This window comes from Equus asinus, chromosome 23, assembly GCF_041296235.1.
Source record: "Equus asinus isolate D_3611 breed Donkey chromosome 23, EquAss-T2T_v2, whole genome shotgun sequence".
In the NCBI taxonomy this organism is placed as follows: Eukaryota; Metazoa; Chordata; class Mammalia; order Perissodactyla; family Equidae; genus Equus; species Equus asinus.
In genome coordinates this window covers 39,808,201-39,826,350 of record NC_091812.1, presented here as the reverse complement: position 1 = coordinate 39,826,350, position 18,150 = coordinate 39,808,201, and the positions used below count along the sequence as shown (strand labels likewise).

Here is an 18,150-nt window from a genome sequence, read left to right as displayed (position 1 = left end):
GTCCGTCCAGGTGGGCAAGGGCAGAGCACGGAAGGGCCTCAACAAAGGTATTAACTAACAGCCCTATATTTCAATATCAGATTTGGCAGTGTCTTAACAGTTAATGGGTTTTCTGTGGGGTCAATTTGTCCCCATTCAATCCAAGCATTCCTAGAAGAGGGAAACTCCTCCAGTGGTGACTCAGTGACTCAGTGACGCAGGCTCCTTCCGTCATGTGACGCTGCCATCTTCAGCTCATGGCTCCCAAGATTGTCCTGCAATTGGTCTCCAATTCAGGGCGTCATTTTCAAAAGTGTGGCTGCCTCAGTGAAGGGAGTAGGTTCTTTTGGCTGAATCTGAGACTTTCTGTTCCTTTAAACAATATCTCACTCTCCTAGTTTCTCTCTGGTAGACTCAGCCCAAGCCTCATCACCTGGGACGGTGCCTGGAGGGACTCTGTGAAGAGTCTTTTTCCATAGGGAAAGCAAGAACTCTCAGCAGATGACGGTCTGGAGATCTCACAGGTGTCCAGGGCTCAAGCCATAGGTTTTTTTATAAATGTGGAGAATTGAGGCTCAGACTAGGCCTTGCAACAAGGAGAGGAGCTGGCCAAATGCCTGATGGAGTTTGTTTAGAATTCATTTATTTGAAAAGGGGAAGGAGAGGGCTTATTTTAAGTGGTAAACTGGACAGAATCAGGAAGGATAGGGAGGTATTTTAGTATTTTGTTGAATGACATTTTTTTTCAATATGTGTAATAAGTCTCTTTATTCAGTGTTTTTTTCCCTTCAGTGCAATTTTGTCTTTTGTAGAAAATGATGCCCTTCTGCTACACTGATGTTTCCAATGACACAAGATGATTTTAGGTGGTTTACTGACTCAGCATTAAATAACACTGAGTCAAATAGTGAGAATGTCATTTCTTTCGCTTGCAAGCCTTTTAATTATATTAAAAGCTTTTCTCTGATTCTTGCCTATCTCCCTCTTTAGTAAAGAGAGCAAGTCTCATGTTGACAGCCTTCTGTGACCATCAGTATCTTCCTAGGTTTTAATAAATACAGTTTGCTTTCATTATCTTCATTTTTATAGTTATCTTCCACTTATGGAAAATGACACTGATTTTCCATTTGGAGAGGGCGATATAAATTTAAGCCAAAAAAACCTTTTTTTTTAAAGATTTTATTTTTTTTCCTTTTTCTCCCCAAAGCCCCCTGGTACATAGTTGCATATTCTTCATTGTGGGTCCTTCTGGTTGTGGCATGTGGGATGCTGCCTCAGCGTGGTTTGAGGAGCAGTGCCATGTCTGCGCCCAGGATTCGAACCAATGAAACACTGGGCCGCCTGCAGCAGAGCGCGCGAACTTAACCACTCGGCCACGGGGCCAGCCCCAAAACCAAAAAAATTTTTAAGTGAGCTGACTGAAAGAAAAATATTAGATAAACAGTAGTATAGGTGATATGTAGATGTCAACAACAAAAAGACTGTGATGTTGCTATGCAAATAACAACACCATTCCAGAATCTCTGATCCTTTGTAATTTCTTCTATATGTTCTTTTGAGTGGGATTTGGAACTAAATTACCATTGAAACATTTAAGGCAAGACATCAGCCAAACTACAGTAGCTTTTACTTATTTAAATCCTTATACCACCTTCTGGTTTAACAGAAAATTCTTGTCCTTAATTATGATAGCATTGAGCCTTGAAGTGAAATGTAATTAAAACTGCATTATATGTATTATGTAAGATACAAGATCTCGAGCCAGCCCTGATGGCCTAGCGGTTAAAGTTTGACGTACTCCACTTCAACAGCCCAGTTCAGTTCCCAGGCACGGAACCACACCACTTGTCTGTCAGTAGTCATGCTGTGACAGCAGCTAATGTAGAAGAGCCAGAAGAACTTACAACTATGTACTGAGGCTTTGCGGGGTGGGGGAAGGAAGAAAAAAAGAGGAAGACTGGCAACAGATGTTAGCTTAGGGCAAATCTTCCCCTGCAAAAAAAGATACAGGATCTCTGCAGTATATTATTGTAGTATCATGGGATTTTAGAACACAAAGAGACATACTGATGCTTTCCTCATCAGATGAATCTATTATTTGGTAGGTCAATCAACATTTGGTCTTAAACCTTTAAAGATATCCTTTGTGAGCAGTCCATAGCACAGACTCACCTGCAACAATTCTGTTAGAGTTCATGTTGGTCAAGGGGTTGCTTCTTCAAAAGTCATAATAGTAATTTGATAGTTACTAGCTAAATTTCAACAAAAAAGAAAGTGGTTGGTCCCAAACACCCACTTGAATTCTGTCCCTCGGAAAATAACACCATAGATTTATTAGCATTACTACTGGCACAGATAATATCAGGCATTACAACCTTTATTAACAAAGTGTTTCTCATTTTAATACTTCTAGTCATTTCCTCACTTAATTAGTATTGCTAGTTGCCCTAAAGAATTTAACACTAAGCTTATTGTTAGAGACGATGTACACTGTTTCCATAGCATTCCAAAGCAGAACATTAGATGTCTGTATTAAATTCAAGCAAAAGTGTGAGGGAAATCATTACAGCATCTCTCAGGGGCCTTGCTGGCTCTCACGGCGAATAAGGTGGTGGTGACTGCGTTGCAGAAAGTTTCTCGTAGGCAGGTGGAGCATTGGGAACCTGTGAGAAAGAGAAAGGGAGAGTATGGGCTTGGCAACAGTGCATGTGTTTCTGGGAGAGGGATTAAGTCAAAATAGCATCATACTTATACTTTTGCTTGGGACTGAAACTTGTAAGTGCCCACATCTAATTTCCACCCAATGAGGTAATCATTGTTAAATTTCACAAGTGTGTATGTTGAAACATTGTTGGGGGGAAGAGCAGAGAAAAGTAGGGCTGAGGGTCTTCCCAAAAATCTCAAAAATTTATTTATACCTGAATTATCCTTGTCAGTAGAAGTCCCACACCCTAACTAATAAATCTTGAACTGCAGACACTAATATACATTGCATCTTTACAACACAGATCCTTGCAGTTGTGTCTAAAGGCCATGGCTACTATCAACAGAGCACAAATGTGTAAGGCCTTCATTTAACGCACACAACTCAAGGAGTCTTTTCATTGTTTTCATGTTACAGGCGGGGAAACTGAAGCATGGGGAGGTTAAGTCACTTGTCCAAGGACACACAACTAGTAAGTCATGGAGCTGAGAATCAAACACAGTAATTTGGCTCCAGAGTCAGTGTTCTCAACCGTTATGATACACTGCATCTATACCAGCGCCATCCAATAGAAATACAGCACACCACATATGCGATTTTACAATTCCTAGTCACTACATTAAAAAAATTAAAAGAAACAGGTAAAAATCTTAATAATATATTTTACTTAACCCCACATATCAAAATATTACCATTTCAACAAGTAATCAATATAAAAATCATTAATGAATTATTTATATTGTTTTCCTCATACTAAGTCTTTGGAATCTGGTGTGTATTACAGCACACCTTAATTTCAAACTACTATGTTTCCAGTGCTCAGTAGACATATGTGAGTAGTGGCTACTGTATCGGACAGCAGAGCTCCACACAATTAATAATAGGTACTTTTTTCTCCCCCTTAGATACATCTACATTCGGGACAGAGGCAAATATACTAAAAACATCAGACAGAAGGATGGCGTATCCACAACCAAGTTCTTTGGATCTTATTATATGTAGGGATCTCATCATTGACCCTGGGAAATCTGGGTATTAGAGGACACAATTTAAGAAAATCTCTGTGATTCCCTTGTTTTTTATCTTTATTTTTTATTATGGTAAAATATACATAACATAAAATTTACCATTTTAACCATTTTTCAGCGTACCGTCCCGTAGCATTAAGTACATTTACAATGCCCTCGCTTTTCAAATGAAAATAATTTTGTACGTTTGAGTTAAAAGCAGCCATAAGTGAAAACACCTAGATGAAGGAACTCAACCTACCACAGGGTCACAACTGTTCTCCTGAAAAGGCAGTTTGCTGTCCTGGTGACCAAGCCCCTCACGTGGACATCTTCCTGTTAAGGTATTTTGAGTACTAACATAAATGCTTTTGTCCTGAAATATGAATTCATCAAGGTCAGTGAGTGAGAAAAAATAATTGAGTACATTGAAGAAAAGAGAAGGAAGCCGAAGTTTTAAGAATGGGTTTTAATCTTAGTTCTACCACTTATTTGCTGTGTGTCCTCAGACTCGTCACTTAACCTCTCTGAATTCCCATTTTTGCGTCTGTACTATGAAGATAATACCACCTACCTCTCAGAGTTGTTCTGGGAATTAACTAAAACTCAAGCACCTGGTACAGTGCCTGAACCCAATAGTTAGTCAACAAATATTTTTTAAGGGAAGGAGAAAAAGTGAATCTAAAAAATGAACCTCAGAGAATGATTGCACGTGGAGTAGATCAGAGCTAGTGAGGCAGGAGCTGGTATCACAGTGAGGACAAGCGTATGAACAACTTGACAACAGGGGCACACTGTCTATTTCTGCCTTCTCCATAATGACAGCAAAATATCTTAAACACTGCGAATGTGTATGTTATGATAAAAATGCTGTGGTGTAGCCCTGAGCTTCCAAGTCAGGTTGCAACAATGATGACAAGTCGGTCTAAGGTGAAGTGATGAACCCTGAGTTATTGGGGGGATGGGTGGGTAAAGTCTGGGTTTGGTGCTTTGCATAGGTTGAGGGGGTGATGCTCTCCATCCCGGAATAGAATGACAACAGTCTGTACAAGACAGAGACACATCCCAAAGTGGGGACTGCAGAAGCGGTCCTCCCTAGTGAGGGGCAGTATTGCCTCACTGACATTGTTTAAAATTGCTGGCACATTGTGATCATAAAAAGCAGACTAACTTTGAGTCACTTTCATTACTGTTGTTAAATTCTCCACTGCAGTGGTTCTCAAACTTTAGCATCCATCAGCATCACCTGGAGAGCTTGTTAAACACAGATTGCTGCGCCCACACCCAGAAATTCTGACATAGTAGGTCTTAGGTGAGGCCCGTGAACTTGCATTTCTAACACGTTCCCAGGTGATGCTGCTGCTGCTGGTCCAGGGCTGCACCCAGAACCACTGCTCTACAGACAGGGCACCTCCGTATCGTCTGCACCTGGGGCAACTCAGCTATCCTCAGATGCTTAGAGGGACCAGGCAGGTGATGCAAGGGGGTCAGGTGGGACCAGGTGGGGGCCGTGGGAAAGGAGGGAGTGTACATCCCATCTAAGGGGACAACCACGGCACAGCCGCCCATTTTTGCCAGATCTTTCAATATTTTAAAAAAGAAACTAGAAATCAAGATTTTTATGTAAAATGTTACTTTTAAATGTTGGTACCTAATTCAGTTTTTTTAAATACAGGCCCAAACATATCTGTGAGCCAAATCCAGCCAGTGGGGCGTTAGCAGCATGCTTTCTGTGGTACTGGCTGAGAGGGGCTGGAACGGGGAGGCTGTGCAGGGGTCCAGCAGCTCTTCGGGCTTGTCTGTCTGATGGTGGCTAATCATTGGTTGGAGGAGAAGGGCATCAAGGCAGGTTACCCAGGGAGAAGAAGTGTTTGGAACATCAATTGGACGAGGCCAGACATGGATTGGGCTGATACCTACACAGTCTGCAAGCTGTAAAGTAGTTTTCCTAAACTCTAGTCTGAAATTATTATTGACTCTACCCCCAGGAAGGATATATGTACAAGGACCCTAATGTTGACTGAGGACCCAGGGTGGTTCTGCTCTCCGCCCCAACTCCCAGCGATATACCTCAGGTAAGGTGTTTAACGTGTTCTCTCCATTTACGTCAATTATCTCTTTTATTCTTGTTCTATTTTATAAATCTCACACCTGCCATAGGATAGGAGCATGACCCACTCACTCAGTTCACTGCCAGTTCTCGGTATTTGCATTCAAACTTCAGTGTGCACATTGAAATGTAGGTTCCTCGGTCCCACCACCAGAGATGGTCCCAGAGTCTGCATTTTAGCAAGACCCCAGGTGATTCAAGCGTGTTGAGAAACACAACACCGTGAGACATGAGTGTAAACTGAGCTGTTGGCAGGGCCTCGAAATTCTCCAAGAATCAAAAGTATTGTGTCCTAAACTTCCAAGTGAAAGAGTAAAATTGGTAAATACAAAAACCAACATCCAGTCCAGTACAGATCATTTTCCTGCAAAAACATGTTGCTGCAAAAAGCAGTCTTTCCATTCAAAAGGTGTTCTTCAGGTCTAAGGGGAATTGTTAGCCAGGGAGAAATTTTAGGAGATGTTAATTCCAAACAATGTTGCTACCATTCTGTGGTCAATGGAAGTGGGAAAGTAGACATTTCAAAGCATAATGAAGGATACTGAGGGTGGAGTAACGAGGGTACCTGGAGCTTGCATTTACTGTCATTTATGTTCTTCTGCTTTAAAATGAAAATAGAATCACCAAAGAGCGACAAGGAGGTAATTATGTAAATAAATGCAGTACTTCATACACTATTTTACATAATTTTGTCTAAATTTCTTAGACTGCTGATCTCCAACCTGGCTTTTCAGGAGACCTGAAAGTCTCAAAATAAGATTTTAATATTAATTTAAAAAACAAATGACAGAGAGCATTTTTAGACTTGTGGGGAACCAGGGAATTTAAACACAGTTCTATTTCATAAAAATTCCAGGAACTGCAAGTCACTGATCTAGAGCTAGAGGGATGGAGGCACGCTGGGTCGAACTTGAACTTCACCAAGCAAAATGTTCACAGTGTCTGAGCCCACGACATTCAGACTCTGTTATTCTTCAACTGAATGAGGTGTTGAAGCAGAAAGGAAAAAAAAATCATTCTTTTTGTCCAGTGGCATCAAGCTGGTAATTGTGGACTGTTAGGAAATGGATACCAACATTCTGAGTTTGTATAGCTTTTACTCCTTGAACGACTAAACCATTGTGTTCTTTACATACAAAAATAGAATGAAATAGAAACATAGAAGGAAATATACATTAAATAAAAACTGATATACATCATGTTATATCACATTATATAGGTGTAGAATAGAGCAAATGAAGCTCAGAGAAGTTAAAATTTAAGGTCACCAAGCAAGTCAGCAGCAGACAATGAGACCAAATCCCGATGACATACGATTGGGTGACTGCCGTGTGCCAGGCACCGTGCTCGAGGTACAAAGAAGAGTGAGAAATATTCTCTGTCCTAGTTCATAAATGGAGGAGAGAGAAGGGGTGGAAGAGGCAAAAAGTAAATAACCAATTACAAGGCAATGTCTTAACCCTTCCCCCACCCCGTGCTAGAGGTACAAATGGAATTCTGTGACAGAGCAAAGCCCCTCCCTGACTAACCTGCTGTGGACGGCCACAGAGAGGCGTCGTCTGAGCAGGAGTTCCATCCCTACCTCCTACCCCAAGGCTTTCCTATGGTACTTGGTTTGGAGGCTCATTCAGACTCAGCAACTTCTCCTCCTGCCCACTAGATGTCAGCACACTGGAGGGCTGCTACTCGGTGTGGGTAGGCGTGGAGGCGGGGGTGGTGTCAGCCCCCAAACTCACCCTGTCTTTCACGGTTTGTGTTTGGGACACTCTGGCAAGATAAGCATTAGCGAAAGGGACTCTAGGGACTGCCCAAGCTTTCTGGCAAGGAGGAGAAGAATTTGAAACTGCATCTCTCACCTTCTGCTTCTCCTCCTCAGACGGCCAAGCTCTAGCCCCCCAGCCACACCAACCCTCCCCTCCATCACAGAACCTTTTCTTCTAAATGAAGTGCTTGCTGAATGAGGAATGGAACTTTCCAACATCTTTTGTAAAGATAATTTTTTTTTTCCATTATGTGTCAACCTCGGAAGCTTTCAGATTTGTAATAACAAGAAAAAGGGAGGAGGGAGAGAAAGAATTGCAACTCTCCTTTTATTCCATCCCTCACTATGGAAAATGCCTTTGGATGCTTAAGTGCTAAAGTGCTACCTGGCTTTGAAAGGAGGTTTCTGAAACCTGTAGTTTTTATAGTTTAGAGACTCGGTGTTTCCCATTCATGGAAGATCCTGCTGCCAGAAGACTGGACTGCATCATTGTGTCAGCTGCCTGCTCGTATGGGTAAAGAAGAAAAAATTCTACTAAAACCATATTGGTCATCTAAGGAGGATGGAGCCTGTTAAAAACCCGGTGGTCCTTCGTGTTACTGAGGTGTGCATGGTTTCCTCATTGCACTGATGGCTGGAGGGGTCGTTGGTATGGTGGTGGGTTGCTTGGTATAACAGAGTTAGAAGATCTTGGAATTCCTAGGCAAACTGGGAGGAAGTGGAGGCAGGGTGAGAGCAACAGGCTCCGAAGTGGAGTCACAGGACCAGTGAGAACCCCCAGAAGGATTGGGAAGCCCTGGAGTGTCTAATATGCTGCTGTTTGCTGTGCAAGAGGACCACAAACCCTTCCCCTGTGTTCCACAAACTATCTGTGCTCAGCTACACACAACAGCCAGGCACTCAAGTGTGCTGTGAGTAGAAGCAAAGAGATGGCCACGTTCCTGATTGGGGGTCATGCCTGGGCAGAGGCAAAGGAAGAGTTGCAAGAAGTACAATGTAGAGAAAGACTCATCAGAAGCAGAAGTCAGAGCTAGAGGTGATCATGAGAATGTTACCCACTCCCTGGAAATTCAGAGAAAGAAGGGGGAAGGGGTTCTGGATCTGGAGGGATCCCAGTAGTGGGAATTATACCAACCTTCAAGCTTTTGTATCCACTTCGTCTTCTACAATACCAACAGCCAATGAGCAGTAAAATTCCCAGGATCACTATCAGGATGCCAATCCCGGCAGCCCTGGTCCAAGAGATAGACAAACCCACAGTGGTACAGAAACCTTGCTCCAGATTGTGATGACACATACATCAATCTTCTTCTCTCTTCACAGGGGCTTTGCCAGCCCAGAGCAGCACCTCCCAGGCCCCAAGTAGTTTCCCACCCCACACCACACCAGGCACCCACCAGGCCTCCAGCGCCTGTATCCAAGGACAGGATCTTCTCTAGGATCCTCCCAGGTGTGTGCCCACAGGAACAGCGCTAACTGGCATGGCCCAAGCACTCAAGTTCCAGGTGCAAGAGGTGCAGTAGCAACTGACCCTCATGTGGACAGTATATTTATTGAGACTGAATTATCTTTTCTTTTCATCAGGGCTAGTTTACAACATATTCCCCAACTATCAGCCCACAAAAAGGAAATGGAAATTAATATCGACAATGTCTACCATAAGGTGGGTGCCATACTAAGCATTCTATACACATTAGCTTATTTACTTCTCACAAGAGCCCTGTAAGGTAGGCACCATTTGTCATCTCCATTTCACAGATGAGGACATAAATGCAGAGGTTAAGGGCCTTGCTGATGGCATATATGGAGATAGCACAAGATGGAGCTAGGGTTTCAACTTGAATCTCTCTCAGTTGTGTTTGTACCCTCTCTACCCAAAACTGCCCCCCTCACTGTTTACCCATGCCCTCTCTCCATTCCCGCCCTGACTAGTATTCTCATGTTCCTAGTCTCAGCATCACCCCTCCCGGTATGAAGGCAAGCCATCTTGGCTTCTCTCATAGGCAGCCCTGTGGTGGTAATCAGCAGTGTGCTTACCTGTGTCTTCCAGAAAAAGAGCTCCCAGAGGAGTTTTTTGGGTATTGGTTTCTTTGTGTTTTAATTTGTTTCCTCAATGCCTAGAAAGGGTCAGGCACATGGGTGTTTCAGGAAATATTTCTTGAAGATGGATGGATGAATAAATGGACAGTTGGATGGATAGCCAAACAAATAAATTACAGGTGATTACAAATTCACATCCTCTCCCCCATAATACCAGTCTGTCTGCAAAATGAATGAGCCATTTAATGTCTTCCTTAAAATAACTGTTTACAACTATCTGGATTTGTGGCATAATGTTAGTCCTAATATCATCATTTTTTTTTTTTTTTTTGCATCTGCAATTGGAACTGAAGACCTGAAATACCATCTTTAAAGATTCATTCCGTTGGTCTAATAGCTTACTTCTCTATTACTTTAACCTCTTGTGGGTCAGTGACATTCTAGCGAGAATGAGGGGATCAGCAACTTTCCACAGAGCAGTTTTGGATTAGGGATGGAGAGAAGGTAATGAAGAGAAGGAGACAGCATGGCAACTGGCCACCAAGGGCTCAGAGCTGACTAAAGGCGTGGAAGGAGGACTTGTGGGATTTAAAGTTCTCTGAAACTAAAACTATCGCACGGGCTTGCCAGAGCCCAGCCCAGCTGGTAGGACATGTGTCCCATGTTTATGCTTAGCTAGGCAAGCTCCTATCTGGCCTCCGCTTGCTCCAGGAATCCCATGCAGGGTCACCAAGGACCAAACCAGATGGAACAGTACTGGCTGCTTTTTCTGGTCTCACCTGAGTGTACTGACTGCTTTTTCTGGTCTCATCTGAGTGGCCTGGAAGAGTCATCTCAGAACAGAGCTGGGGGTAGAGCCGTGGGGATGCTGAGACGAGTGGCCTGACCACCCCAGTCTGCATGGCTGCCAAGTCAGAGAGGCTAGCTGACCTTTGGAGTCAAGCACTCAGGAAAGATTTAGTAAGCACCTCTTGGCAGGCCAGGCATGGATTACTCAAAGAGACAGCATGGAGGCTCGGCTCTGGCCAGAAATGTCTGAGCTGAACCTAGAGCAAAGCTGTGGCATCACTTACTGAGAAGTGTCTGCTCCTCAGCAGCAGGATGCAATCTGGGCATCTAAGCCAGCCTCCCCGGCCCTGTGTCCAGTGGCCCGTGGGAAGTGTTAGTTACCACAAAGGCCTTAGAAATGGGGTCAGGGGCTGTACTTTCCCTGCATAATATTGTCAATTTGCTAACACCTGCCTGATTTTCCATATCACAGCACGATCAAAGTGGAGAGTGCTGAGTCTTTTTTTCTGTGACTTGCTAATGAAAGGCTCTGCAGAGCTGGGTGGTTTATAAGAGATTGAGAAGCTACAGGTGAGGCAAGGTCTAACCGAGGCTTCTCCTTCAGAGACCTTTGCCCAGTACCACCTACTGGACCACTTCCATCTCAAGGCTGCTGAGGCATTAAGCCTATCCGGTCCATCTCCAAATGGGGTAGAGAGAACCGTGGGATGACCTAATAATGCAGGCCAACACCCACCCACCTCCTAGATCATGAAGCCAAGACCAGCAGAGATTCATCAGCGTCACCGCCACCTTAGCAGCTACTCTACCATTCACTGAGCCCTGATTCGTGTCAGGCACCCCCCTTTTAGGCTTTTATTCCATCCTCACGACAATCTTCTGAGGTACATATGATGTTCATTTTACATCATCTGACATCCCCAAGACTTTACGCTGGTATAATGCCTAAGGTTGCACAACTGGTAGGTGGCAGAACCAGCATTCACAGCAACTGTCCCAAAATACCCAGCAAGTGAGTGCTAGAATTTGGGCTGGACCCAGGTCTCCCATCTCCCAGGTCAGTGCTTTTCCTGCGGTACCACCTCTTCCTGAAATGAAGCTGTCACGAGGAGCATTCAGTGGGTTCTCATGACTGAAGGCAGCTGACTCAACTCCCAGCATGCCTGCATCTAATTTTGCCCACCAGGTCTGTGGTTATCCCCTTGGACAAGTTGACACAGACAGAGCTCTGTTCCAGCTCTTTAGGAACAGTCACATTTCACTCACACACAGCAAGTGACTAACTGAGAGCAGAAAACACCAGGATATGCCAGATGAACCCACGACCCAGCCAGGCGGGGCTCCTCAGAGGGTCACCAAATACCTCCTGCAACAGTCACCTGAGGTGCACATTAAAGTGCAAATCCAGGGTCGTCACCCCTAGACCTACCAAATCAGCCTCTTGGGTCGCTGGTCTGGGAACCTGCATTTTCACAAGCTCCATGGGCGACTTATGCCTTCTCAACTGAGAGAACCCCTCTCTGCTGAGGTTTCCCAGAGATAGTGTCTACTGAGTCATCATACAGAACTGAAACAATATCCTCCCTAATACCATGTGAAATGTACCCCCCAAAGAGTATATGTTTGCTCTTGGACGTTTTTTCAGATGATCTCCCCACCCGCAACCCCAATGACCATGCGGGGACATTAGAGAATCTCACTATGGTCTTCTGAGGAGATGCTCACATCCTGAATTCTCCCTTGGGGCCTCGGATGCATTCTACATCTTGCTGGCTCCTGCTAGTTCACTCTAGTAAAGCTATTTCAACGGTTCTTTCCAAAGAGAGTGCGGGTTTGCAGGAAGTTCTGAGCAGACGACTTAAGAGATAGTCCAAATAAACTCCTGGTTCCTTGTTTGTGCTGTTGGAGTCTCCACTCAGAGGGTGGAGCCCTCGCTGCCACCACCGCACCCTTGCCCCCTCTAGTACGTGCAGCCTGTGTTCCCATTGTAGCACTTGCTGAAGTTATTCTCGAGCCTAACTCTCCCGGGAGATTGTAAGATTTTCTCTAAGACAAAAATAGTGCCTTGGGCTGGTTATGCAATGCTTAGCACTTAGAAATGCTTACTTGTATAAATACTTATTTTTAATTAATTCATAGCACCAAGCACCTTTCCTTAGGATGAAGTTATGATGCAAAGGTTATGGCCACCGCTTTGGCCCTGGAGTCAGTCTGCAGGTGAGTGGCACACACCTGCCCTTCGTCGTCACTTGCTGTTTGGCGAATTGCCTTTGTTCCGTCTGCAAACCACCTCCAGGAGCCTGAGTGGCATGGACAGAGCAAGGTTTGAGGAAAGAGGCACCTTGCTCCCAGACAGATGTTTTTCAGCCTGGGAACCTACAGCAAAGGCCTAATAGCCAAGAATCCAGACAAAAATGGCAAGATCCAACTTCTTCCTATTCCTATCTCCTTGACCATTTGGCCTCAGAAGAGCTTAAGTGACCGCTTACAGGACCAGAGGGTCTCCTCACCACATTGCCATGGTTTTTACTCCCTGGAGAAAGGAACACTAGAGAGATTTACGGACAGGCACATGCTGGTGGAAGTCAGCAGGCTGTGTCAGCAAAGGGCAAACTGGAAACCCCGCTGGGTGCGGTTTTGAACTTACTCTTCAGCTGTGATGTGGGAGCGGCCGTGCCCCATCTTGGGGTAACCATAGGTGAAGTAAGCTTCTTCTCTTGGCATCTTGTGGGGTCAGGCCACAGAACACCTAACAGCAGGGGCACACAGGCATCATTTAATGCATCTGGAGCATCCTTGCTCATCATCTCATAAAGACCCACAAAGACGTTCCCACTAGGTGACCATTAACGACAGCCGGGACCCTCTGCTTTCTCTCTGTGAGAGGATTTATACTTGCTTCTTTCACTGATATAAAGTAGAAATTGCTCAGGTTTCTAACCCCTTCCACCAACTGAAAATTAAGTTCACAGAAGAAACTACAAACAAAAGCAAAAAATTTCCAAATTCAGTTGTTATTTGGGGGGAAAATGTTCTTCATTTGCTTTCAATTTGACTCTATACCATAAACTTGTAGAGAAACAAAGGAAAAGCACTTTAGTCATTCCTTACTTTTGCTGGCCCAGGACTGTGCTTAATAAAAGAAGAGAAGTTATTTTCCCCCAAAGGTATAATTTTATATCAATCTTTGGACAAATAGAAGGTTATGTGTGTGTGGCCGAGCATAGCATCCTCCAAGCTGACTTTCCAGCAAGGGAAACTGCCCCATAGAGATGTCTGGGCTTCTCCACGTTCACTCCACCCAAAATACGCCGAGGAAGCCCATGACCTGACTTGGCCTAACAATTTGTTTTCCCTCTCACCAAAATCAATTTCTACCTCTTCCTTGTTCAAGTCCATGACTAGGGTTTAAAAATATTTTTTATATATTTTTAAATTATTGTACAAAATTTTAAACTATAAAATAAACAAAAAGCTCGTGAACCACAGTGGTCATGATTAACGTGTGCTTGTTCAAAACCAACAATGGTTTCTTTTCTCTCCTTGCTACTGTGTATTTTTCTTCCCTCTTATTGTTCTCATCAATTTCAAAGGTCTGATCCCCATAGAGTTATATTAATGAGCCTCTTTAAAACAGCAGGAGAGAAGAGGGAGAGCAGAGCGGGGAATTCACCGCCCGAACCCTTCCACTGGGGCATTTCATGTGTAATTTGCTCTTCCCAGTTGTAAAAAAGAAATTACAGTTGAACTCACTGATCATCTCAGGTGAGTAACGTAGGGGTGAACCCTGTGTTCAAAATTACAGACACAAAAGTCAATTAATTCTGTGTTCAGTTGTTTTTGTAAATCTATACCTCCAGCTTAGAGCCGTGGCAAATGATGTAGAGACAGTAAATGCACCTCATCTCACCCCAGCCAAGAGAAGCGGTCCTTCAAGTGACAGGAGGATGCTTCTGCTTCCAATCAGGCTGTAGCCCGAATAACTGCTTTTCCTAGTTCCCGGCTTTGCGCGTTGGCAGGGTAGAGAGAGGATCTAGGAGGAGACTTTGTGAACCCTCAGAAGATGGAGAACAACAAACACTGAGGAGAAAATCTGCTGAGAGCCAAGCGTCAGGGAGGCAACGACGGAGGGTGATGGAGTCCACCAGAATCTCCCACATGCCGTTCTGAAAGAACAGGACCACAACCATGAGTGAGAAGACAATGATCCTACCTTCCTGGATGGGATCCTCTCCGTCTGCTGGCTGATTGCTTCTCTGGCTCTTAATCTTTTCTTCCCCCTGGTCTCGAGTCCCATGTTAGTCATGAGTTTGGATTTCTGACGGGGTCGTCTGCGATTGCTTAATTGGCATGAAAGAAACTGACTTCATTCCTCCTCTCAAAAAGTCATGGCTCGCTGTGGCCTCTGTTTTCCCCAATCCCAGGATTTCATCCTAGGGAAGTCATTTATTTTAAATGCTAGTCCCTCCTCCTTAGGGTTGCCAGACCAAATACAGGATACCCAGTTACATTTGAATTTCAGATGAACAATGAATAATCTTTTACTACAACTGTGTCCCACTTATTGCATGGGACATATTTTTACTAAACAAATATTTTGTTGTTTATCTGAGATTCAAATGTAACTGGGTCCTCTACCCGCTCCTCATCTCCCCCCCCCCCCAGGGGGTTGAAGAGCCTTTGGGCTCAGACCTGGAGAGCATGTAGTCCCTCCCCCTCCTGATCAAGAAGAGAAAACAGACGATCCCTAAAACTTCCTAAGCTGAGCCCCCTGATTTCTTTGTGATGCCCTCTGGGATAACCGTCCCCTGGGAAGAGTGGGTTTCATGCATCTGCAAGGGGCAGACAAAATTTCCTCTTTGAAGGTACATATGACCTACCTAGAGTGTAATGGAAACCATGGCCGATTTGACCTGACATCACAGACCCTGAGAGTCAAATGTGTATAGTCCAAAAGGATTTCAGTAGGATGGAACGGTACCTTTGCTCACCAGCTCTCTGTAACCTCATGGACAAATAAAACACCCCCTCGAATGGAGGGATGTGAGAGTTCTCAGACTGAATGACCACTAAGGTCCCCTTCCCCATAACATCCGAGGGCCCCGCTCTGTCCAGTTCCCATTTTGGACTGTCCGGTGTGACGGCATTATCAACCTCCTGGATACTGGATAACCATCACTGCAGATGGCAAGGGAGAAACAACACACAGAGAGGGGGGTGGTCATTATTAGGCGAGACAGGGGAAGCCTTTCTGAAAAGGAAGAATAATGTAAACTGAGACCTAAATGACAAGAAGGAGTCAGCCATATGGAGATGGAGGAAGAGCATTTCAGACAGAACAACCAGTGCAAAAGCCCTGAAGCAGAGTAATAGAACATGACTTAGTCTGGATTCCAGAACTGAGGCAGATTCAGGAGATTTTGTACAAAAATTAGGAAGGATACAAGCCCTTGGTATTGACAGATTTGGGGAGAGCAGCTAACCACAGGGTTATATCCAGTAGCTCCCAGAAAGGCCTAGTGGTGGTGCTAGTCCAGGAAGAAGGATGCAGTTCTGAGATGAGAAGCTGAGGTTTGAGCTAAACTGGACACTACAACTAACCTGAGCTCCTGGATGATTGGTGGCAAGACCAGAGAGGAGGGAGATACTGACCTGCATCTCAGGGCAAGGGGGAGCTCCCAGGTCATGCTTCAGTCCCCTGGTGATATGAACTAATTCAAGGGCCTTGAGTGTGTGTGGGCATTATTCCAGGGTGGAGACTTCAAGGTAGCTGGCATCACCCCGTCTCCCCTGAAGGGGCTACAGGACCAGTCCCAGCATGCTGGGGACACCATGACCTGTCTGGGGACATATTCTCCAGCTCATCTGCTTTTCGGAGCTTAGCAAGCGAGGCCTGATCAGATCTTACAAGGGGATCTCTTTAGGTCTTTGAGTGGTTTGCAGCTTCAGAGGTGCGCAGCCCTGTCAGGGTGAAGTGCCCAGGATGAGCTGGGGTGGCTTCTTCAAATAAGGGTTCCCAGGGAAGCTCAGCCTGAAAATCCTACCACATTCTGTTTCCTCGAGCGTCCCCAGAAGTTCCCTTTGTCTGGGCTCCTAGTCACTGTCCTTGGACTAGCCTAGGCCTCAGATGCCACCCCAGGGCCAGCCCAGGTCAGGCCCTACCTGCCCTCACCCTCCACACTTCCTGGTGACTTTCTTCCTGGCAGCACAGCCCCCCTACACCTCACCGAGGCTGAAGGCAGCGGCTCTGGAGTCCAAACTGCCTGCACTCCATCTCTTCAATCTGTGTGACCTTGGGCAAATCATAAACCTCTTGAAGCCTCATTGCATGCATCTAAAAAGTAGGGCTAATAATACTATTTACTTCCTAGGTTAGTCGTGAGAGTTCGAGGAGAGAATGCGAACCGCAAGCTTGGCACAGTATCTGGCACAGACTAAGTCTACAACAACAGTGTGAGCTGTCACTACGAGGCTGCCCCACCCATCACCCCTTTGGCCCCCCCAAACCTGCCTAGAGTTTGGAGGTGCTGCTGCGACCTCTGCCCCAGCTCCGGCGTGAGAGCTTGCGCCACGTTACACCTCGCGGCGCTGACTGGCTCTCTGCTGCCACCTGGTGGGCCTTGGACCCCTTGCACGGCAGGCGCACCTGATGGAGGGGCTGGGGACTGACTGCAGAGATGTCCCTTTGATGTTTTCAAAACCCTCCAGCTCACAGTGCCGGGGGCTAGAATCGTCCTTGCTCATCCCCCTTGGGGCTTAGAACCTTTTTTAGTGCTCCCCACAAGACTGAGCTTTCGGTCTCTCACACAGACCCCAAAAGAAAATGCTAGAATGTTGTAAAAGGCCTTGCTGTAGATGAGGGTTGATGCTGCTGCCCTTTTGTAGGAGATTCTGAACAAACAGAGCTGGCTTTTCAGAAGGCAGAGAAGGAAGGTAGATGTCTCTACAGTGATTGAGGCAGACTATGGATGGCACTTCCTCCCTACACCCTGTAGGGTCCTGGACCCAGATGCAATGGCCTTAAATCCCAGCTCTCATTATTACCTGTGTAACCTTGGGTGAGTTACTTAACCTCTCTGAGCTTTAGCAGCCTCATTTACAAAATGGGAATAAATAATAATTACAAACTTGCTGTGAGAAGTAAATGAGGTTAAATGTGTAAAATCGTCTGGTGCCGTGCCTGGCAAGTTGCTGAAGACTGAGAAAACCTGAGACTTCTGGGAACCTCCTGTGAATGTTAAAGAGCCCTGAGCGGCAAAGCCTAGGAACTCACGCTCAGCTGTGGCCCGATGGCTGCTAAGTGCTAATCAGCTAACAAGTCATTGCCTGTGGAGTAAAGGGGTGTTGGGTGGAGAAGTTCTGAAGGTGGAGGGGCAGTGTTGGTAGAGACGGGAACAGGGTGAAGATATGTCTAGTGAGGGCCTGAGGGGGAACCCCTAGCCGGCTGGGGCCACTGGAGGACAACGGAGCCCCCTCCTGCCTCAGACACCCAAGAGCAAGAGTCAGCCTCTGCTGCCTCAGGCTGGACTCTCAGGAGGGAGTTGGGAGGACTCTTCAGTTTCCCCTCCATCAGGAAAGTTGGTCCAGGAGAACCAGCCTCAGCCCCGACACAGGCAGTGGCTGGCTCAAGGTGAGAACCATGGCCAGTTCCCAAGGCTGTTCAGGGCGGCAGAGAAGATCACCGATAAATCAGAAGTGGGATTTAATAATCCCATGGCCACTTCTGACCAGTCACTATCAAGAAGGATGGGATTGCAGG

General features: G+C 45.5%; 2 protein-coding genes across 7 annotated transcripts in view; one reads left to right on the top strand and one right to left on the bottom strand.

Annotated features, from left to right (window-relative positions):
• Positions 1 to 17,515, top strand: part of BRD10 (bromodomain containing 10) — a 114,006-nt gene extending 96,491 nt beyond the window's left edge. Inside the window, exons 9-11 of one of the 5 annotated variants that reach the window (XR_011497587.1) lie at positions 5,679 to 5,765; positions 9,147 to 9,225; positions 12,531 to 12,596. Coding sequence is in view for 1 of the 5 variants with exons in the window: in XM_044756490.2 (XP_044612425.1) it covers positions 3,589 to 3,722 (134 nt within the window). In the remaining 4 variants the exon portion in view is untranslated. Of the gene's footprint in view, positions 1 to 3,588; positions 3,738 to 5,678; positions 5,766 to 6,656; positions 6,767 to 7,676; positions 7,694 to 9,146; positions 9,226 to 12,530; positions 12,597 to 16,762 lie in introns of those variants that run through there. The other 4 variants (XR_006518575.2, XR_011497589.1, XR_001401243.3 and 1 more) reach the window with 4 other exon arrangements.
• MLANA (melan-A) lies at positions 1,177 to 14,813 on the bottom strand. Of its 2 annotated transcripts, none has more exons than XM_014860747.3 (5): positions 14,605 to 14,813; positions 13,039 to 13,140; positions 8,698 to 8,794; positions 3,953 to 4,066; positions 1,177 to 2,642 (listed from the first exon to the last, which is right to left on the bottom strand). In XM_014860747.3, exons 2-5 carry the CDS (start codon positions 13,113 to 13,115, stop codon positions 2,574 to 2,576), a joined length of 357 nt encoding a protein of 118 aa, XP_014716233.1. In that variant the 5' UTR covers positions 13,116 to 13,140; positions 14,605 to 14,813; the 3' UTR covers positions 1,177 to 2,573. The 2 variants fall into 2 exon arrangements, with proteins under 2 accessions (XP_014716233.1, XP_070352169.1); XM_070496068.1 differs by having other exon boundaries at positions 2,297 to 2,642; positions 3,953 to 4,026; positions 14,605 to 14,791.
• Positions 17,516 to 18,150: the final 635 nt, after the last annotated feature.